This window comes from Ptychodera flava (assembly GCF_041260155.1).
Source record: "Ptychodera flava strain L36383 chromosome 3 unlocalized genomic scaffold, AS_Pfla_20210202 Scaffold_25__1_contigs__length_14229661_pilon, whole genome shotgun sequence".
In the NCBI taxonomy this organism is placed as follows: Eukaryota; Metazoa; Hemichordata; class Enteropneusta; family Ptychoderidae; genus Ptychodera; species Ptychodera flava.
In genome coordinates, this window is record NW_027248279.1 from 11,695,823 (window position 1) to 11,717,161 (window position 21,339).

The 21,339-nt window shown below is 37.7% G+C and overlaps 1 protein-coding gene across 1 annotated transcript in view; it reads left to right on the top strand.

Moving 5' to 3' along the window:
- The first annotated feature begins 856 nt into the window (after window positions 1-856).
- The window catches only part of LOC139125240 (uncharacterized), a 61,102-nt gene continuing 40,619 nt past the window's right edge, over window positions 857-21,339 (top strand). Inside the window, exons 1-8 of the mRNA XM_070691335.1 lie at window positions 857-1,386; window positions 3,538-4,829; window positions 5,107-5,577; window positions 5,737-5,936; window positions 6,418-6,547; window positions 7,658-7,912; window positions 8,040-8,732; window positions 12,147-12,230. Of these exons, the coding sequence (XP_070547436.1) occupies window positions 3,572-4,829; window positions 5,107-5,577; window positions 5,737-5,936; window positions 6,418-6,547; window positions 7,658-7,912; window positions 8,040-8,732; window positions 12,147-12,230 (3,091 nt within the window). The 5' untranslated portion in view covers window positions 857-1,386; window positions 3,538-3,571. The remainder of the gene's footprint in view (window positions 1,387-3,537; window positions 4,830-5,106; window positions 5,578-5,736; window positions 5,937-6,417; window positions 6,548-7,657; window positions 7,913-8,039; window positions 8,733-12,146; window positions 12,231-21,339) is intronic.

Sequence of the window (21,339 nt, forward strand, 5' to 3'; positions counted from 1 at the left end):
CGACGCATCGATCTACGTGCTGAGCGCTGGCATGGCCATGCAAGACCAGACTGAGGCCTCTGGGCAAGACGGTTGCCGAACTTCTGCAGTGGTGGATGATACTGAAGTGGGCAAAGCTTTCACATAAATATAGCGTGCAAAAATGTAACAACATGCAACGGGGAAAGGATTGCAGAAACGCTGTCAGGCACGCGGTGAACACAACCATTAGATCGGTGTACGTTGTCTGGACGCTCGATCGATCGAACGTACACAGTAGGTGCACACGGCATGGCACTGACATACATGTATATGGGTGAGGAAAATCAATCACACGATCTTTTGTAGAGCTGTACTTTATCATATCGATATACTTATATTTCTGAAACATTGTGATGCTACCAAAGTTAGACAAACGCAAAATTTACAATGAATGCATGTCAAGTTCTGTCACCGTGTCAACATCGCCCCTCCAATGTGCACTCTACGGAGACGTCATCACTCTTGGTGGTACTTGTCACGTGCACAGCAGAAAACGCCAATGTTTTTGTTTTGAAAGTTTGTTTACAAAACAGCTTTTCTAGGCGGCCGTAACGTATCAAAATGAACGTATTTGTGTGCCGGGATCGGTAAGAGGCTTAGCTAAGAAGGGTACTTCAACGTAGTATGGTCTATTTGCTTTAGTTTTACGAAAAAAAATCGACAATTTTGATCCATATTGCAACTTTAATTGTACAGTACAAGACTTGCACAGAATACAATGAGACTGCATGTGTAGATTGCACTTTTAAAACATTTCATTTATTTGTTTAATGTTTTTTTTTTCAACACGACATTTATGTACATTGTGGCAATGTTAACTGCAAGATTAAGGTCTACAATTTCCTATGCATGTCACCTTAACTTGTCATCGGATTTCAATACCTTCAGCAAGTTCCGTTGTCAACATGTCATTATTGTATGCGTTGTGAATGTCATTTGTATAACCGAACAGAGACAGGCAACCGTTGGTAGTTGTTTTTTGACGAAAAATGACTTTCAAAGAAGCAAATGACAACATGAAGAAAGAGTGTAGGGATAGCTTCAAAGTAAATTTTAACCCACTTTACCAAAAATCAAACGCACTCCGCCAGAAACCGAGAAACCATCCGCCATGTTGTTACAGCATGACCTCGAGGAGACACAGATTTATAAACGGCAGCATGCATGGACTTTGACCCGGCACAGCTTACCCACACAACCCGTTCACCTAGCAGCCAGCCATATTTTTCACTATTAAAACACCGGACGTTTCTACTGTAGAAGAGAGGAGGTTTTCTGAACAGCTTCACAAGCTCCATATACGGCCTCCCTTTTATCGTGACGTACTGAGAGCAGAAACCACCAGACAACGCGATTCCCTTAAAGGTAGGATTTGTTTTAATCGCCTTTCAAGGGGGTTGTACATATTCGCGCTCTAAAGCTTCGCCATAGGTTCGAATGTGTGTCCCCACTAACAAGAACAGGAAGCATTTTGCTACATGGCTACATGAACGCGCTGTAATCCACTCTCCCTGTATTCCGACAGGCCAACACTGGTTCAATCATGAAACTTTTGCAGTGGTAAAATTCAACATTGATATAAAAGAAATAGAACAACAATGTCTCTGCAGGTGCCGCCAACGAATCTGTTCGTGCAAAATGGTGTCCGTGCGTAGTTTTTCAGCGGGCGGGCAAATTAGAAAATAGTGTTAATGACGCTTTCCTCACATTTGGTTACGTGTGGCAAGCAAGAGTGAGTGTATACACGATCTGTAACAGCTTCTACGGAGCTTAGCTTCTGATATTCACAGTCAAGTGCATTTTAACAAATGTTGATGCACCCACTGTCCATTGAAACGGTTGGCAACTGTTGCATCCGTTGATCATACACACTGACACAATAGCACGCAACGTAGTTCATCATGTGATACAATCTGCCATACCAAAGTAAAGGTGTCCTCTTATGATATTGCATTGCTTTGAATTAATGCAGACAATATTTGGTCTCTCTGCGGTCTATAGTTGCACAATCGATGACTAAGGTAACATGTAAGAATGGGCATTCTTTAGAGCTTCCACTGTTAATGATGCTGCCACACCGACATGATAATGGTATGTCCCAAACTGCCACCCAGTTAAACAAGTATTGCGGTATCATAGACAAATGGGGAAATTTCCAAACATAAACCAATATATACCAAGGAATCTGTGGCATCAGATATGCCACATTTAAAAGCATCAAAACAGAGATTTGTATAGAAGCCATTACTTGACTTACACAAACAAACAATTCAGTAATTATACAACATGATTATACAACATGAAATGGAAAGAAACAAAAACCTTTCAAACTAAATTTCCAGGCAATTTTTACAAAATTGTCATATTACATCTACAGATGTAAGAGTTGGTTATAAGCTGACTTGGCTTGGGTAAATTTATACTATCCTGCATCTTGTAAATGACAGACTTATTGTTTAAGATATACCTCAGCTTCTTTAGATTTACTCATGGTGACATCAATGCAACACATTTTTGTACAATATGATAAATTTATTGCCTTTTCAAGGCAATCTGACCAATGTTTGAGATTTTCACCAAGTTTACGCTTGTTGCTCATTAGAATTTTTTGGGTAATGTTGACTCATTTGAACAAATACTCATTTACAGTTGAGAATGTATCTTCTACAAATACACCTGTCCGGTAAAATATGCAGCACTTCTCATTTGTTTTTAAGAATATCATATCTGGCATTTCTTTCAAATAAAACCGGCAAAACATAGCTCAAATTACATATTTCCATGCTAATTTTTAGCTCACATTTGGTATATATATATATATTATATATATATATATATATATATATATATATATATATATATATACATATATATATATACATATATATATATATATATATATATATATATATATATATATATATATATATATATATATATATTGCTTATCTTATGAGGTGAGTCAGTCTCATTTGCATCTTATTTACATGTCTGTGTGTGTATGCATGTCCGCTAGTCCGTCTACACCATAATCTCCTAAATCACAGCACCTATAATCTTAGTATTTGGCGTACAGGTACACCCACAGGTGGAGATGTGAATTTGTTCAAATGAACATGTCAGTGTCAAAAATGTGAAAACGAAGGGGAAAAAGGAAAATACAGCAAATTGCTAAAACTCTGTAACCGTTGTTCAGATTGGGTTGACATGGATAACAACTTTCAAAGCAAATTAGGACAAGTTGTTTCAGTACATATAATACAACCATGAATGTTTCTGTCGCTTGAAACCTCCAGAATTGCCCTACAGTTATTATTTTTGTTATGTTTGCCAAATAAGGCTATCAACACATGAAAGATCAAAGGGAAATGAAAATATTAAATAAATTGAATAATAACAGCAGCCTAAAAGATAAGAGTACATCTCATATAATGTCATGAAATTAATTCAGTCCAGTGTAATATCTAACATGTAATATCTTGAAATAATATCAATACTTTTTTTGTTCTATTTTAGATCAATTTTACTTTTCACTAATCTGTATTACACGATGGCTGGTGCCACGTCAACACATCCACAAAACCATGAGAAAGCTCTGATCGTGTTCGACTCATGGGATACTGAAAAGTATTGGTTTCCAGAATTTCACAGAAATCTTTTCAAAGACATATGCTCGAGAAGAAGAATACATTTGAAAGGATACGCAACCCTATTGGATGTTGCTGTGAGTGAAGCTCAAGGCAAAGATGCAGAGGAAGCTGGTATCACTTTGATACCTGGTAAACGAAACGAGTACATTGATCCTAAGGATGATCCAATTGATATTCGTTGGTTGTTTTGCCCTGAAAGTTATTACAAAGATTTAAAAGCGCTGGGAAACATTAAATACGTCATTGGTTACGCCCCTTTTACTGCTGGTGCTGCTGCTTACATTCGTAAGACTTTTTTCAGTCACGCCAAGCTCTACCTAATCAACGCACTCCATCCTGATTACCATGCTAAAGGAAGTGAAGAACGACAGACGCTAAAGAAAGACATGTTAAGAATGGCGAATGAGGCTGATGCCATGGTATCAATCGGTCCCAGCATACATGACTACTTCGAAAATGCGTACAGGGCAGTTCACAGAACAATACCTCACATAAAGCTACTACCGAAGACAGAGGGGCTGTACAGGTCACAGGAAGTCAGAGTACCAGGGAATATAAGACAGCTGGTTATTCTCTCGTATGGAGAATTTGTAATAAGCCCCAAAGGAGAACTTCAAGAATTTGACAAAATAGCGGCTTCTGTAGAAAGAATCGCGGCAAAACTACAAGGTATGGATGTTCGTAATGTCACTTGGATCATGGCAGGCGTGCCAGCACCAGCTGTTCATCAAGTAGAGAGTTACATGAAGAAGAAAATGAAGAAAAACTTGGTGGAAATAAACATAATCACAGACTGCACTGCTAGAAATATGGTATTATTGCTTCAGCAGTGTCATGTATGTCTTATCCCGCAGTGTCGTGTAGACTATGGATTCTTTGGTCTAGAAAGTATTTCAATGGGCGTACCTGCCTTTCTCAATCCAAAATCACAACTCGGCTACTATATGGGTGAACATTTCACATATGCAGGCAACAGCTGTTTAGTTAGAAGTGACAAAGAATGGGATGAAAAGATAATGTCAGCAGTGCAGAATGCCAGGTTGGCCTACAAGCGTGCAAAGGAACTGAGGACTGATTTTATGGCCAGTCGGGGAGTGGAAGAAAGTTATGCCAGATTTGCTTCTTTGTTGGCAGAAGACTCTGGGGTGCCGTCGGATGGTAAGATTTGTGTCTTATAGCATTTATTGAAGAATGAAGGTTTCAGTACAAACCATATTATGGACAAAGGCGAGCTAAATACGTATGTTCAGTTGACTGGTAGCGTAACTTCCTGTAGAATTAACAGTTGCCTGAATTTGTTGCTTAATTATTTATTTCCAAAGTGATTGTGGTATACCTATATTCTAATTACATAAAGTTTCTTTTATAGCTTGTTGGTTTTCAAAAAATATATTGAACATCATTGACTAGATTTGTCGTGTTCTATTTCCGCCAGGCCTCAGTGTGAGTATTAACTTAGATGACCAAGGTTTTCTCCAGCTTAAGAAAAACTTAAAGGATCAGTTGGATGTCTTACTCAGGCAATGTCCAGATGATGACTCTAAAATAGCACTGGTAGAGGAAGCAAGAAAGGAATGTATGCAGCTTTTCAAAGAAAATGCTGATACTGTGGTAAAGGTTAACAGCGAAGAAATCAGGAGACTAGCCAAGGAACGGGAGAATGGTGTTAACAACGCTATGAACACACACGCGCGCTCCTTGGGAATGTTGGTAAACTTCCTTGGTATACTCTATCTCTACAGATTCAAGTCAGCCTGTCACAATGGTAGATTTGCCAAGGCATTTGAACCATTGCTGATAACTGATGAGATGAGAGAGCTGGCTGAGAGATTCAACATTCCATTGAAACTCAAAGCCACCTATGACCAGCAACAGTTTGATGCCATTGACCACTTTTTCTGCCAAAGTAAGTTTAAAATATTTGAATTCTTTGCAGATCTTCTGTTGCTCCTGTAACTTTCAACCGTCTACCTATGAACAGCAACAGTACATGTAAGACTATTTATGATCATGGTAATGTTAGAAACAACAAAAATAATCTCATTGATTGTTACTTACTCATTAGGAGATGGACTGCCTGAACCAGGTGATCGGTTTTCTGAGCAAGGAGTTCAACTGATGATGCCAGGCGACATCAGTCATACTGTCACACATAGACAATCGGGAGTGCTAACAAAAGCTAGAAAAGTGAGACAAGAAAGTCTGGTCGGAGAATTGATCGCTGATACTACTGAGAGGGATATTGATGTTGTGTACAGGGCCAAGGTGAATAAAAAAAGGAATCATTATAACTACTTCTTTGAGCTTTATCAGTATTTCATACGTACCATAACACATTTGGAATACCAAATTTACTGACAATCACCAGTCAATATTCCCTACCGGGTATATTATACTAACCTACATATATATCTATACATTCAAACTTGTAGACCGCTTGGCCAATCACGAGTTACATTACGAGTTACAATTTGCATAAGTGACTATTGTATCATGATGGCAGAAACCAATGAGCAAGACAGCAGTATAGTGAACGTGTGAATTTGCTAAAACATACATGTGACTTTGATAAAACATCCCACAGCTTTTTGAAATTGACACCACACATCTTACTCCGTATCTAAAAGTATTTTGTGAAAAAATTGACTTGCCCATTTACAGGGACATATTAGTTTATATTTGGCTGTTTTACAAATTGCTCAAACACACTAAAACTTATTTTGCTTGTGTTATTTTATCTATTAAGTCTGGTGAGCCAAGTGTCAAGAAACCAAGGCTTGCACAAAGAGTGCTCGAAGCTGGTGATACATCTGATGTTACAGGACCAAGGCTTGCACAAAGAGTGCTCGAAGCTGGTGATATATCTGATGTTACAGGTTGGACAATATTGCACTTCAACAAACCTCTCTTTAAATAAGTTTTATGCACTCATGATAAAAACAAAATAACTTATGCAAATTCATTTTTGAATTCCAATGTTCATCAAAAATGTCAAATGCACAGGCAATTTTGGCATCACAACTTTATTTCGTCTACATGAAGGCTGTCCTGTAGTAGTAGCACATATTTTAATCCGGCCATTTGGGTTTATCTGGAATTCGTCATGTTATTTTTAAAAATTGCTGGTATATTTTGAGATTGCAAAAATGATATTAATGTTGCAATATTTTTCTTTCATTCATCAGATCAGTTCATGATGAATGACAAGAATATTCTTCATATGTAAACTTTTTTTGATGATAGCAATATCATATCACTGAAGTTTGACACTTGATTACATGATAATGGAATGTAGATTTTTACAGATACCATGATCTTTAGGTACATACGAACAAGATTGCAATGATCGATCCACTATTTAATCACTAGTTCAGCAGAGTTCACAAAATTCACAATTAGTTAAATCACTTTCAATACCCATCAGAAGATATAATATTTAAGCAATAATGCACACGCAACGACGGTGTACCACAATATTTTCACCAATTGCAATTCAAGATATCCATGAGTGACAGCCAGTGCATATATGAAGTGAACTCGTCAAAACCGAGTGGTATACCGTCACTGGGTGTGATTTATTGCTATTGTATCATATCAGTATATTATAATTCTGGCATTAGGGGAATGTCAAAAAAAGATTTTGCTCTTGCCAAGAGCTTACGTGTGTGCTACCAATACTATATCGTAAATATACCACACTTCTTTTCAAGTCGCGACCAATCATATGATTGCATTTGCACCATTAATATACTGGTATGATAGAATAAAAGTTATGCATCTTGCAAAATGCGAAGAGAATGCATGGATGTTAGTTTACCGGTAATGGTCAAAAAATGTAAATTAATATATCAATATTCATTTTTACCACAATAACCACAATATCCAAGCACCGAGTACCGGTAATATGTAGGAGATTGCTGGATTTCTTGCAAAGTAGCTTGATTTGACTTGAATTTGACTGAATAGTATTGCTTTTTATATCACAGATACAAAATTACTAGCATTCAAAACCCACAAAGCCTATAGATTCGTCCCATCAGCTGAGATGTACCTACCTACCATATTCAATGTTGACAACTACACAGCACTGAGAAGAGATCAGTGGGACTTCATACAATTCATGGTTAAGATGACAGAGAAGATTCAACACATCCTATCCACCAGACAGGAGATCTTGTCGGTGCTGGGAGTTAGAGAGTTCTTTGTCACTGACACTGACTGTGAAACACATGATTTGTATGGTAAGGTGTCTTGCATCACTAACAAATTTGGAAAGTTGGCAATCAAGTCTATTCCCTTCACTTTGACTTGTTAGAATACACATTTTGTCATGCACATTCATTGACTAAACATGTCTTCTGTTTGCAGGTCTGGCAGATCAATTTCTCAAACACGGCAGAGCACCACTGTGTATCAAATCATCAGCTAAACCCTATAGTCTGAGTGCTAGGAGTTTGATTCCATATAAAGTCAGTCACACACTGGTAGATCAGAAAGGTCAAAGGTCATTAGAGTTAGATCTGACAGACAGGAATGAAGCATTAAAACTTGCACTGACACAAAGGGAAGAAGAAATCGCTAAACTTAGGGAATCTTTATCATCAGTAGAAAATACAGTGAGGCAGCTGAAGAGAGAAAATACAGCTGAGTCTACAGATTGGCAAAATAAACTAGAAAAAGCTACGCAAGGAAAGAACAGTCTAGAAGTGCAACTAGAAAATGCTAAGCAGGAAGTCGTAATTATGAAGGATATGTTAAACACAGAGAAAGAAAATCTTAAAAGAGCAGAAAAAGTATGTACCAAAGCTACTTTGGAAAAAAACAACCTAGAACAACGACTTGAAAGTGCAGAAAAAGAAGCAGTAAAAGTACAAGATATGAACAAAATACAGCAAACTGAGCTTGTGAGGGCAGATGAAAAAATAGCAAGTCAGCTTGCGAGAATTAAAGAATTAGAATCTAAAGCTAAGCAAAGTGAGATTTCCAGAGTAGATAAGAGTACATGTACACCATCATTGCCTGAGAAGACTCTGGAACAGATATCAGAAGCCATGTCAACAGGTCTAGACAGTGATGAAGACAGTACCAAGGAGTTAGATGGAAACACTGGTGAGATCATCATTAATACACACACTCTAGATATCAACTTTACACATATCATGAGTGACCATGATGACTGTCCTGTATTCATGTATTCAGTACTAATGGCCTCTGGCCAAGATGTACAGTAACAGTCGTATTGATTACAGAGTACCTGTCAATGCAATAATTGCATCCACAAAATAAGAAATACAACTTATCTACATGTAAAAAGGCATTAGCAAAAACAACTCTATGCTTGACTTCCGCATCGATGGTAAGTTCTCTCCTACGTTTGTTGCTATAAAAATATATTTACTTATATGCTGCATTAATTCAGCAGTACAAGATCTATGCCAAACACATGTACATTAATTCCTATGTATTAAGTATGGAAAAGCACTTTTTACATCAGGGCCTGACAATTTCCTTTCTCCCCACTGGTCCCAGGACCAGTGACCTGTTGTGCTTTTTCACTTGTCCAAAGGTAAAATCAACTGGTCCTCAAAAATTTGCATAACAATACGAGAATGATTCATTTTCATACTCATGCATTTCTATCAGATTTGCTTGGGATTTACAAACCGGTACAGTAAAAAAACCTGTCAATCTTTGTAATACAGACACATCACATAAACATTTACTTGGTAGATTTCTCAAGCTCTTGTACACACACTAAATATATTTTTTTTACTATTGCAATAAAGTTCACTTCATTTTTATAATTGCCCAGTGGTAGATTCTTTGCCATTTAAATTGCAAAAAAACAGGTTGAAAACACCAATTATCTGAGAGGAACTTCTTTTTCCTTTGATGGCAAATAGCAAATTGCCATAACGCTGTTTTGACAAGCTAGGCGGTTCTTGTTAAGGTCAACTACAATGGAGCTAGGGGGTCTTGACTATATAAGGTGACCTTCTAAATTCTTGAGCTTGCTATGGACGATGGGAAAGTTATAATGAGACTCCTTCCAGAGAAATTTACTGCAAAATACTACTTTGATAGACAGAGATATAACATTTTCACAAAATTTTGGGGTTGCTGATATTTTTAGGTGAGCTATGGTCTGCTTTTTACCACATTACAGTTTACATGTACCAGATATGAACTGTAAATGCTCACGTGTTTCATTGTATGTTAAAGTCATGTGTAAATTTGAACCTTTGACACATATTTGCAACTTCATTGAAAGTATTATGATCAACATAATGAACAATATTCACCACAGGTTAAACTCTATAGGTCATTAAGTATTCAAATACGCAATTAGCTGAAATAGAAATAATTAATTTCTTTGACTGCTGTCATTGTATCACCACTTCATATAGCAAGTGTAATTGCCTTTGGTCAAGTCCTTCAAACTATATATTCCAAACTTTGAAAGCTCATTAGATATGCAAACTATAAATTAGCTGACATGAAAACTTAAGTGCGAAATGACTTTCATTATTGGTATAATCTGTATAATCATCAATATACATAGCATGTTATGCCAACTTTGATCCAATAAATCCAAGTATATATCCCCAAGTAGGAAAGTTCATTAAATACACAAATTAGGAATTTGCTGAAGCAGAAATGCTTAACGCCTTTCAATAATGTTAGCCTACATAATAGTATCTTTAATGTACATAAAAAGTTTCATCAATTTTGGTCATGTAAATTCAAATATATATCCCTAATTTCAAAAATTCATTAAATATTCAAATTAGGAGCTGGATGAAGTAAAATGCTTAATGACTTTCAGTAACGTCATATCATAGTAACTTAATGTACATAGCAAGTTTCGTCAACTTTGGTCCAGTCAATACAGATAAATATCCCTGATTATGAAAGTTCATTAAATATGCAAATAAGGAATTGGCTAAAGTTCAAATTCTTAATGACTTTCAATAATGTTCTATCATAGCATCTTTAATGTACATAGCCAGTTTCGTCAACTTTGGTCTCGTCAATTCAGATAAATACCCTTAATTAGGAAAGTTCATAAAATATGCAAATTAGGCATTGGCTGAAGTAAAAATGCTTAATGACATTTAATAATGTTCTATCATAGTATCTATAATGTACATAGCAAGTTTCATCAATTTTGGTCTTGTAAATTCAAATATATATCCTTACTTTCAAAAGGTCATTAAATATGCAAAGTAGGATTTGGATGAAGTAAAAATTCTTAATGACTTTCAATAATGTTAAATCATAGTATCCTCAATATACATACCAAGTTTCGTCAATTTTGATCAAGTAAATTCAGATATATACGCCTAATTAGGAAATTTCATTAAATATGCAAATTAGTAATTATCTTTCGCATCACCCCTTTAATAACTTTCACAGCTGATATATCTTGATGTGATCAATGTGATGTGTAGCAAATCTCATCAAATTGCGTGCAATTGTTCTCAATGTATATCCGTTTTTTCTAAAATCATTAATTATGCAAATGAGCAAAAAGTAAGCAAGCCACACCCACCAAAAACTAATCAGTTCTTACCATTTGCAAATTGAATCTATGTACCAGATTGATTCTGATCTGATGAGCCGTTTTTGAGATATTGAGCCCACAGACAGACAGACCCACAGACAGACAGACAGACACACAAACAGACAGACATCGCTGCGACATATGCTCACGTGTGTCAACACATGAGCAAAAAATGAGTACGCGGCCCGGCATTTTGATTGACTTAAAAGAAGTTATAACCTGTAGGAGCTACCCGATTGAGTGTAATTTTGTAGCTATAAGTAGAAGACGTAGTCTCACAATGAACTCTTGGTTTTAGTGAAATTCTCGGCCTGATTTTAGCGCGTCGCAGTAACCGCCGTATTTTGGGGACGTAGTTTCTAATTTTGCGTCAAAAGACACAAGGAAATAATCTGGGAAAAACACTGGAAATTCCCTTACAAAATAAATTGGCTCCCGTTTGTACTGGTCCATAGACTTTTTGGTGTAATTTTATACTGGTCAGGGATAAACTGTCACTGGTCCGGGACCTTGGTCCAGTGTAATTTTTAATTTCAGGCCCTGTACATTAAAACCATTGGTTCGCTTTAAGTCAAAGGTCACACTTTGATATCAATATTATCTGACCTAGGATATATTTTACATAATAAGCTACAAAATACAATTCCATTACAGACTGAGATTTGATTTCCTCTTTTTGAAAGCACTGATGCTGCCAACTTTGACGTTCTTGATATCCTAAATCAGAGAACACCAATGCAGGCTATATGTTACATGATATAGCTTTGAAAGTCATTCATTTCTATGGACTAATACATTCTTGCATGTACGTGGCATGAGCCTGGATCAGCATCACCTGAGTCTGAGATGAAACCAACAGACAAATGGACTGCTGCTATGTCTGAATTACCATAAAGCTGTTTTTGTTTCAGAGAAAACTTCCTCCACTGTTGAACCACAGCCTGTTGGTGGTACAGACTACATTGGTGAGAAAGAATCAATAGGTAGATATGGAGGTAAGAGTTTGATAAATCTCAGTGATTGTTTTTTTTGTAACAATATACTGTGTATTTTAGGTAGAAAGAGTATTTGTACGAAATTTAGCAAGGTGGTTGATTTCAGAGATAAGACTTTGCTAATCACAGTTTGTTGGATGGAGGAGGGGGATATCTCGGCACTATCTTAACCATTTTTCTTCAAAATTTATTGTTCTGTTGTGAGTTGCAACACTGACCTGCTGTGATTCAAAAGAAATGCATGCATTCATTATGTTATCAACTGACAATATGTTCATCAGAGTATTCAGATTATAAAGTCCAATACAGCACTTTTAATGGCATAAATATTTGTACAATAACTAACTTATATGTTGACATTGAAGTAGAAGGGGACCAAATTACATCACAGATATTTTGTTATTTGGAAACAGGAATCTGCTTTAATCAGTCTCAACCAATGCTTTGCATCATCAAGGGGTATCATGCAATCAAAATCAATGTGTAAGTGTCAGATGTGTTCTACATCAAAGACTTTTAAGAAATGTAAACTCCAGATGAAATCACTGTCATTTCTATGATATCACACAATCAGACAAGCAACTATGTGTCTGTATATTATCCTCCAATTTGGCAAAAAGTCAAACGACAATAGCTACTGGACACATTGACAAGCCACTTCAAAATATTATACAATCTTAATTTTTCTCATGTTTATTTTGTCACCTGTAATTCAAGTCAATTATCATTCAATCATAATTAACCAAGTATGTATTACCACAGAAATGGTAATTTTTACTTTGATTGAGTAAAACTTGAAAACTTGTCAGGCTGCTCTTTCACCTTGACGTTGACAGTAAACACAATCAAGAATAGATCCAATGTAAAGTTAATGTCTTGTAGAGAGTGACTGTTTGATGATCACATTGCTTGCCATTATAGTCTCCTTCAGCCTTTGAACAAACAAATGATCAAGGGTATTTAGTATCTGCCAAGTTGATCCAAATATCTCAATATGAAACATGAAAGTATGCTAATTATTATCTACCTTTGAAATGCATTCTGTTTCTGTACTGAGGAAGCAGTATCACAATACTATCTGAAAGTTAAATTATCATAATTATAGGAATTTAGCTAAAGGGCTAATTATAGCTTTATTTCACTATTTAATGATACGTTGATGTGTGACTCAAGTTTACTTTTATCATCACCTTAATAAATAATCATCCTTAATTAGTCTAAAAGGCCCAGGTCTGTGTATCTAGCCATGCTTTCAGGAGATGAACAAGAGACTTGGGGTGGCATTAAAATCAACATTGCAAAGAAACAGCGTCAAACTTTAGATTATTTGCCCTCTAAGGAAACAGTGCCTCAGTGAAATGCTGTTGTACATGTAATGACACCAAAATCAATGACAAATTTCAGGTAAAAAACCATTCATCTGAAAGAACTGCAATGTTGTATGATTTTACTTGTGCTTGAATTTTGCTAGCAGGATACTGTTTATAAATTTATGAATCATAAACCTCCGTTGTGAGAATGTTTCTATGTCCTGGCACAAGACCACTAATTCACGTCTGAGTATAATACCCATGAAGATAGTTCGGAAGAAAATAGTGCAGACCTTGAAGTTTTGATACCTGCATGGATGCTTGTTAAGTTTGAACTTTAATGTGAAGTATTTTTTGCAAAGATACGGTATTTTTCTGCCTGAATCAAAATGCAGACTGTTGTGAATAATGGCTGAAGTATTCTGTGGTAATATGAGGAGTTCCAAGGCCCATAGAAATCATAACAATAAGCCTGAATTTTGTCAAAAACACCACTGAGGGCGCTATTTTCATCGCTATCTCAAAATTTCCGTGGACTTGCCCACACGAAAAATTCATCAGTAGTCAAGCTGACATTGACCTAACACCTGTTAAGAGGATTCGTGCCGCTGAATTTTTTAAAATAGGAAAATTGAGCTCAACGCTACTGTGGTGGCCTATGGGAAATGAATTAGTGGTTTTGTGCCTCCTGATGTACCAAGAATGATCTGAATGACTTCATTCAGCTATTCCAGTACAACATCACAAGTTAAACTTGGAAGTGATCTGTTATTCAGTTCAATCATTTATCAGGTGATCACTATGGCTACAGAATAAAACGTTGAGACAGAATGCGGCTATCAATAATCGTCCTGTAGTTACATTCTGTATGTTTAGATGGACAAAGTCTAGCGTGAATGACATATTATCTTAACAAACTGAGTGGAGTGCCTCAAATTTATGCAAAAATGTAGCGAGTGGATTGTGAGACTTTTGATACTGATGATCTTTACTGAAACAGCGTTATGTGCAGCATATCAGAAACTTTTCGCCAATATTTTGCTGAACTTCATTGTCCGTATAATTTCCAAACAGCCAATTAAGTAGAGAATGGCACTATATTTCTAGACTCCTTAAGTTTCTGTAAATAATAACAAATTACCAATCACCTATAGCCGTATATGGCTGCGTTCAAAAAAAAGGGGGGGGGATTTAGGGCTGGAGGAATCGCAATTGAAATCTTCTTTTTATCAGATACCCCTCAATACCCTCAAAAATTTTCAAGTCCCCAGTCTATATGATAAAAAATTTCAAGTCTCTCCCTAATTATCATATAGGCACAGTGAGCTGAATACTTTTTGAATACTTTTTTGAATACTTTTTTACCTTTAAGTTTTCAAACTAGAACTTCATCTGATTTGCTATAACATGAAAAACTTTCTCTCCCATGACAAGTTTGGTGATGAACTGAAAAAAGTAAAACATAATGTTAAAAGTTGAAATTGTTTACAGGTACAATGTGGTGTTGTGCAATGAGGCAATAGACATATCTGAGTAAATGAATATCTTTCTGTCTCAACAATGATGTTCAATATTTTGAAATCTCTGATTTTCATTGTACATCCAAACAAAAATTTCAGTAAAGTAGCTTTTGGATTCAATGAAACGACATTTCTTTAAGGCAATGTGTGAAACTACAAATAATTATCAATCATAGTTAAAGTAGCAAGGTAATTGTGGGTAAAAACTAAACAGGAAAGTATGAGGCACTTTCTTAGAGTAATGATATTGGTAGTTATATATGTAACTAAAACGAAAATAAAATGAAGTCAATGTAAAATTTAAAATGTTTTTTAGTCCATAGCTATGTTTGCAAAATTAGTGAATCTGGCAAGGAAGTATAGTTTGACCTCCTGTTTTGATGAACATTGCACTTCACAGGGGTCGTGTCCTTCAATGGAAAAGAAAAAACTAACCAAATAAGTTAAAGTATATTTTATTGATTTGACCAATTCTTCATTCATATTATGGCTGCATAGTCCTCTATTGTCTTTGCTGTACAAATTCAATGCATTATTAAATTATTGATGATTGGTGGAATGAAATGATTTCTGTTAACAGTATAGAACCACCAGGAAATAGAATGGCCGTGGATCTACTACAGAAAAACAAAATATTATATGTATTTCACCACTGGGGGCACTGTTCATAGTCCCCTCACTGCCACAGACAACAGCAGGTTTGCAGCAAAGTTTGGTGTCAAATGGTCAAAGTGCAGAATGTGTATGCATTCCTTGACATAAAAATGACTTGTAACTGACAAATAGTGAATGTGATAAAAGACCAACTGCTTTTACTAGTGCTAGTCACTAATATTGTACTGAATTTGTTACCTCATTGGAAATCAGTGAACAAGGACTATACAGTCAGTTCACTTCTTGAAAACATAGATAACCAGATATGAACTGAAAATGCTCACCTGTTCATTATATTGCATTAATGTGCAAATTTGAACCTTTGCCAGATGTTTGAAACTTCATTGAAAGTGTTATGATCAACATAATGAATAATATTCACCACAGATTAATTCTGAATCCAAGTATATATCCCCCATCAGGAAAGTTCATTAAAATATGCAAATTAAGAATTGACTGAAATGTTCTCATTAATTATGCAAATTAGGAATTGGCTGAAGTAAAAATGTTAATGACTTTCAATAATGTCGTCATATCATAGTATCTTTAATGTACAGACCTTGTTAACAGCACTGTACACACTGCATACAGACCTATGTTTACAGCACTGTACACACTGCATACAGACCTGTGTTCACAGCACTGTACACACTGCATACAGACCTGTGTTCACAGCACTGTACACACTGCATACAGACCTGTGTTCACAGCACTGTACACACTGCATACAGACCTGTGTGCACAGCACTGTACACACTGTATACAGACCTGTGTTCACAGCACTGTACACACTGCATACAGACCTGTGTTCACAGCGCTTTACACACTGTATACAGACCTGTGTTCACAGCACTGTACACACTGTATACAGACCTGTGTTCACAACACTGTACACACTGCATACAGACCTGTGTTCACAGCACTGTACACACTGCATACAGACCTGTGTTCACAGCGCTTTACACACTGCATACAGACCTGTGTTCACAGCACTGTGCACACTGTATACAGACCTGCATGTGTTCAAAGCACTGTACACACTGTATACAGACCTGTGTTCACAGCACTGTACACACTACATACAGACCTGTGTTCACAGCACTGTGCACACTGCATACAGACTTGTGTTCACAGCACTGTACACACTGCATACAGACCTGTGTTCACAGCACTGTACACACTGCATACAGACCTGTGTTCACAGCACTGTACACACTGCATACAGACCTGTGTTCACAGCGCTTTACACACTGCATACAGACCTGTGTTCACAGCACTGTACACACTGTATACAGACCTGCATGTGTTCAAAGCACTGTACACACTGTATACAGACCTGTGTTCACAGCACTGTACACACTACATACAGACCTGTGTTCACAGCACTGTGCACACTGCATACAGACTTGTGTTCACAGCACTGTACACACTGCATACAGACCTGTGTTCACAGCACTGTACACACTGCATACAGACCTGTGTTCACAGCACTGTACACACTGCATACAGACCTGTGTTCACAGCACTGTACACACTGCATATACAGACCTGTGTTCGTGCACAGCACTGTAACACACATTCTCGCAGGCCAGAGCAATAATTTTCGCTCCGCTGACCTACGCAAAAATCAAGCTCTGGCAGATTACGCCGGGAAACTGCGGAAGTATGAATGGGGGTTAATTAATTATTCATGAGAACATATCATCAGAATTAGCAAATCACGAAATACGTTTTACAAAGTCATGTCGGATCGTAAGCTCCTCATTGTCTGTGTGTACACAATCGAGCTTTCAGGGCCTGAGATCCTCTGCTTCTGTTGCACCTCTTCTGATATATGTTGCATTAAATCTGACAGCTTTCAAAATTTTGACCATTTTTCTGTCATGATCGAGAGAAACGGCGACACCATGTGAATACTATGGCTTCGATAGTTACACAGACTACGGCCATCAACGAACCCTACCGGTCCCTCTGCAAGGTCGTCCCCGTACACTCAGTGTGACTATTTTCGGACGATCTCGGTTCGGACATTCAAAGACATGCTGTTCGTTGTACTCACTTTGCTCCGTATTGATACCGTTTTACAAGTCATGATACCGCATATTAAGTCAGGTGACGCTGCTGTCCCGTTTTGAATAGTTAGTTTTTTTCGGTAGAAGCTATTTCGGGCGCTATAAAACTTTGCGAAGTTAACACACCGTACGATCTAAAGCAACACACAGAGACAGCCCATATCCGATGTAAGCACCATACACATCGAAATATAGTTGCGTCGTCCATGGGTTGAACGTAACTAATTTATCACAAAATTTTTACAAACAGTTTTCTCAACACATCGAAATTGAAAATCGAGGGTTTGAAGTTTCAAAATATCAATATTTAGCCCCTATAATCACATTCCAAATACGACGTCCGATTACTACGCACTCACTATGGAGTCAACAATTTGGCAACTTTGACCCCCCAAATACCACTTCCGTCCTGTTAACAGTTTTAGGATAAACACAATAAAGTTTCGAAGGGTATGGTAATAAGATTTCGTACGTAGTTGCTCGTTATTTGTGAAACGGCTTTGGCCGAAATTCACTATACCCTGTCCGAAAATTGTCACCAGGTCACACTGAGCGAGTGTACGCATAAGCTTATATGTGTTCGTACCCCGCTGAACTGCAAACCCATGGAACAAACTAAACCTCTCTTGGTTTGATTAAGTTGTAAGCGTAACTTTTGTGATGAATTAATGAAACATAATCGGACTTGAACAACTACGCAATTTCCGAGATCTGTTATTTCGGCAGTGTTGAGACGATCGGGAGCCTAGCGTACTTTTGTGATTTGTATCGCGGAGCACCAGCTCGAATGAAAGGGCCCAATATACCATTCATAAGTTTCTAGCTCCATGTATACCCACAGCACGATAAGAAAGCTTTCAGTGTGAACCTTAATGAAGAGATCGATACATAAACATTTATACATAACTTGTGGTAAAGTAAATTTATGATCAATAGTTTTGACCAACGGGTTTTACACAGCGGTGTTGTTCTACGTCTGGGTCGGACACTGTGCATAGCGAGGCGTGGGCCAGCTGCTCCAGTTATGCGATACCCTTCGATATAACGCCTGTGAAACACGATGGGCCGGACGGCCTGCCATGCCTGGTAGCATACAGACTTGCCACCGCTGGTCCTTGTGCAAAGAAACCCATCTTTTCCTTGTAAAATAATTATCAATGGCGTCTTTTTGGTGTGAATAGAGCGGTTGAGTCCAAAAACATTAAACATTTACACATTGCGCGCTCTTCGTCGACAGTGAACGCTGTGTGGTAAACACCAAGATCAGCTCTGTAACGGGCAATCTGATTGGCTCGTAGGTTTTTCCTCGACTATCATAGAGCCTTGCAGCAATGCGTGAACGCTAAACGTGGCCAGTGATACCACGGCCTTTTCGGCGTTGGGTGATAAGACTCGCCGAAGAGGGCGTGGTGTACGACGATGTGTACACACTGCATACAGAGTTGTGTTAACAGCACTGTACACACTGCATACCATGAAGGCGCGACATAGACTTTTTCTTTATTATCGGATAATATCGTCTAAAATTTCTAAGTTAGAGAGTTCCAGAAACATGAGACAAAAGTGATCTAATAGGATAATATTATCGATTTTATCCGATAAAACAGCGTTTACAGAATTTTCCACCCATCTGCTTCTAATATTAGACTCTAACTTGGATTTTAGACGATATTATCGATTTTATCAGATATTATCCGATAAAACAGCATGTCGGGCATCTGCCTCTTCCCCACTCGTCTAATATTAGACTCTAACTTAGATTTTAGGAGATATTATCGATTTATCGGATATTATCCGATAAAACAGCATGTCAGGCATCTGCCCTTCCCTAGAATATTAGACTCTAACTTAGATTTTAGACGATATTATCGATTTTATCGGATATTATCCGATAAAACAGCATATCGGGCATCTGCCCTTCCCCACTCGTCTAATATTAGACTCTAACTTAGATTTTAGACGATATTATCGATTTTATCGGATATTATCCGATAAAACAGCATGTCGGGCATCTGCCTCTTCCCCACTCGTCTAATATTAGACTCTAACTTAGATGTTATTGTCTAATATTAGACGAGTGAGGTATGGCTGATGCCCGACATGCTGTTTTATCGGATATTATCGGATAAAATCGATAATATCGTCTAAAATCTAAGTTAGAGTCTAATATTAGACAGGTAGTGAAGTGGCCAATATATTATCCAATAAAAGAGCATGTCGGGCATCTGCCTCTTCCCCACAAGTCTAATATTAGACTCTAACTTAGATTTTAGACGATATTATCGATTTTATCGGATATTATCCGATAAAACAGCATGTCGGGCATCTGCCCCTTCCCCACTCGTCTAATATTAGACTCTAACTTAGATTTTAGATGATATTATTGATTTTATCGGATATTATCCGATAAAACAGCATGTCGGGCATCTGCCTCTTCCTCACTCGTCTAATATTAGACTCTAACTTAGATAACTTAGATAATATTATCCGATAATGCCTATAGTGCCAATGTCGCAGTATCCTCCTGCATACAGACCTGTGTTCACAGCACTGTACACACTGCATATACCTGTGTTCACAGCACATACACTGTATACAGACCTGTGTTCACAGCACTCAGTACACACTTCATACAGACCTGTGTTCACAGCACTGTACACACTGGACTAGTCTCGCTTCCAGACCTCGTCGCTTTGCCAGTGCAAAGTGCGCCGCTGGCGGTAGGAATATGAAGTGATTTTTCCACTGGCTGGGCGACGGGGTCTGGAGACTACTGACTTCCGCATTCCAAGATATTTATACCCACCAATCAAATGGCTCAATCGACGACCGCGACAACTGGCAAACTTTCATGCATATTCAATAAAAGGAGGGGCTTGTAAAAATATCTACCAACAACTATGAGGAACTTCTGTGACTTACAACGTCAATAAGCTCCTCACAAGTGACTAGGCAATGATATGACGTACATAGAAGGATTCCCTCGGATTCCCCAAACGACGCGTTCGCTGAAAAAGAGCGCACTGGGCATTCACAGCACGCGGACGTGCGTAAATTCAACTGGCGAAAATGGGGCTGACAGCCAAACTTAGGAAGGCAATCGATTGTGGCAAAGAAAAATTAGCCATAGAATGCCTGAAAGACGAGCAAATAGAAGCAATCACAGCTTTTCTACGGGGGAATGACATCTTCGTAAACTTGCCAACTGGGTACGGGAAGTCTGTTGGCTGTTGTCTTCACATGCTCTCCGTATATTTTCACGGGAGTTTTCAGCATGGTCACTGCCTACAGAGTACATTTGCCCCGGACATTTGCGACGTGCTCGATGTTGACTATCACATATTGAAAACACATATCCCATGCATTTGTCTTGGTTTTTCCATGGAGGTAGTCTCTACTACCTCCATGGTTTTTCGAAGTGAATATACAAGTAGGGCAAGGGTCATATTTAAATTTGGTGCTCCGCCTGTCCTGATGCGTCATCACAGTGGAATGCAGTGGTAGTCACCAGACCCTCGTCGCTTCGCGACTCGAAGCTCGTCGCTCCGCGACT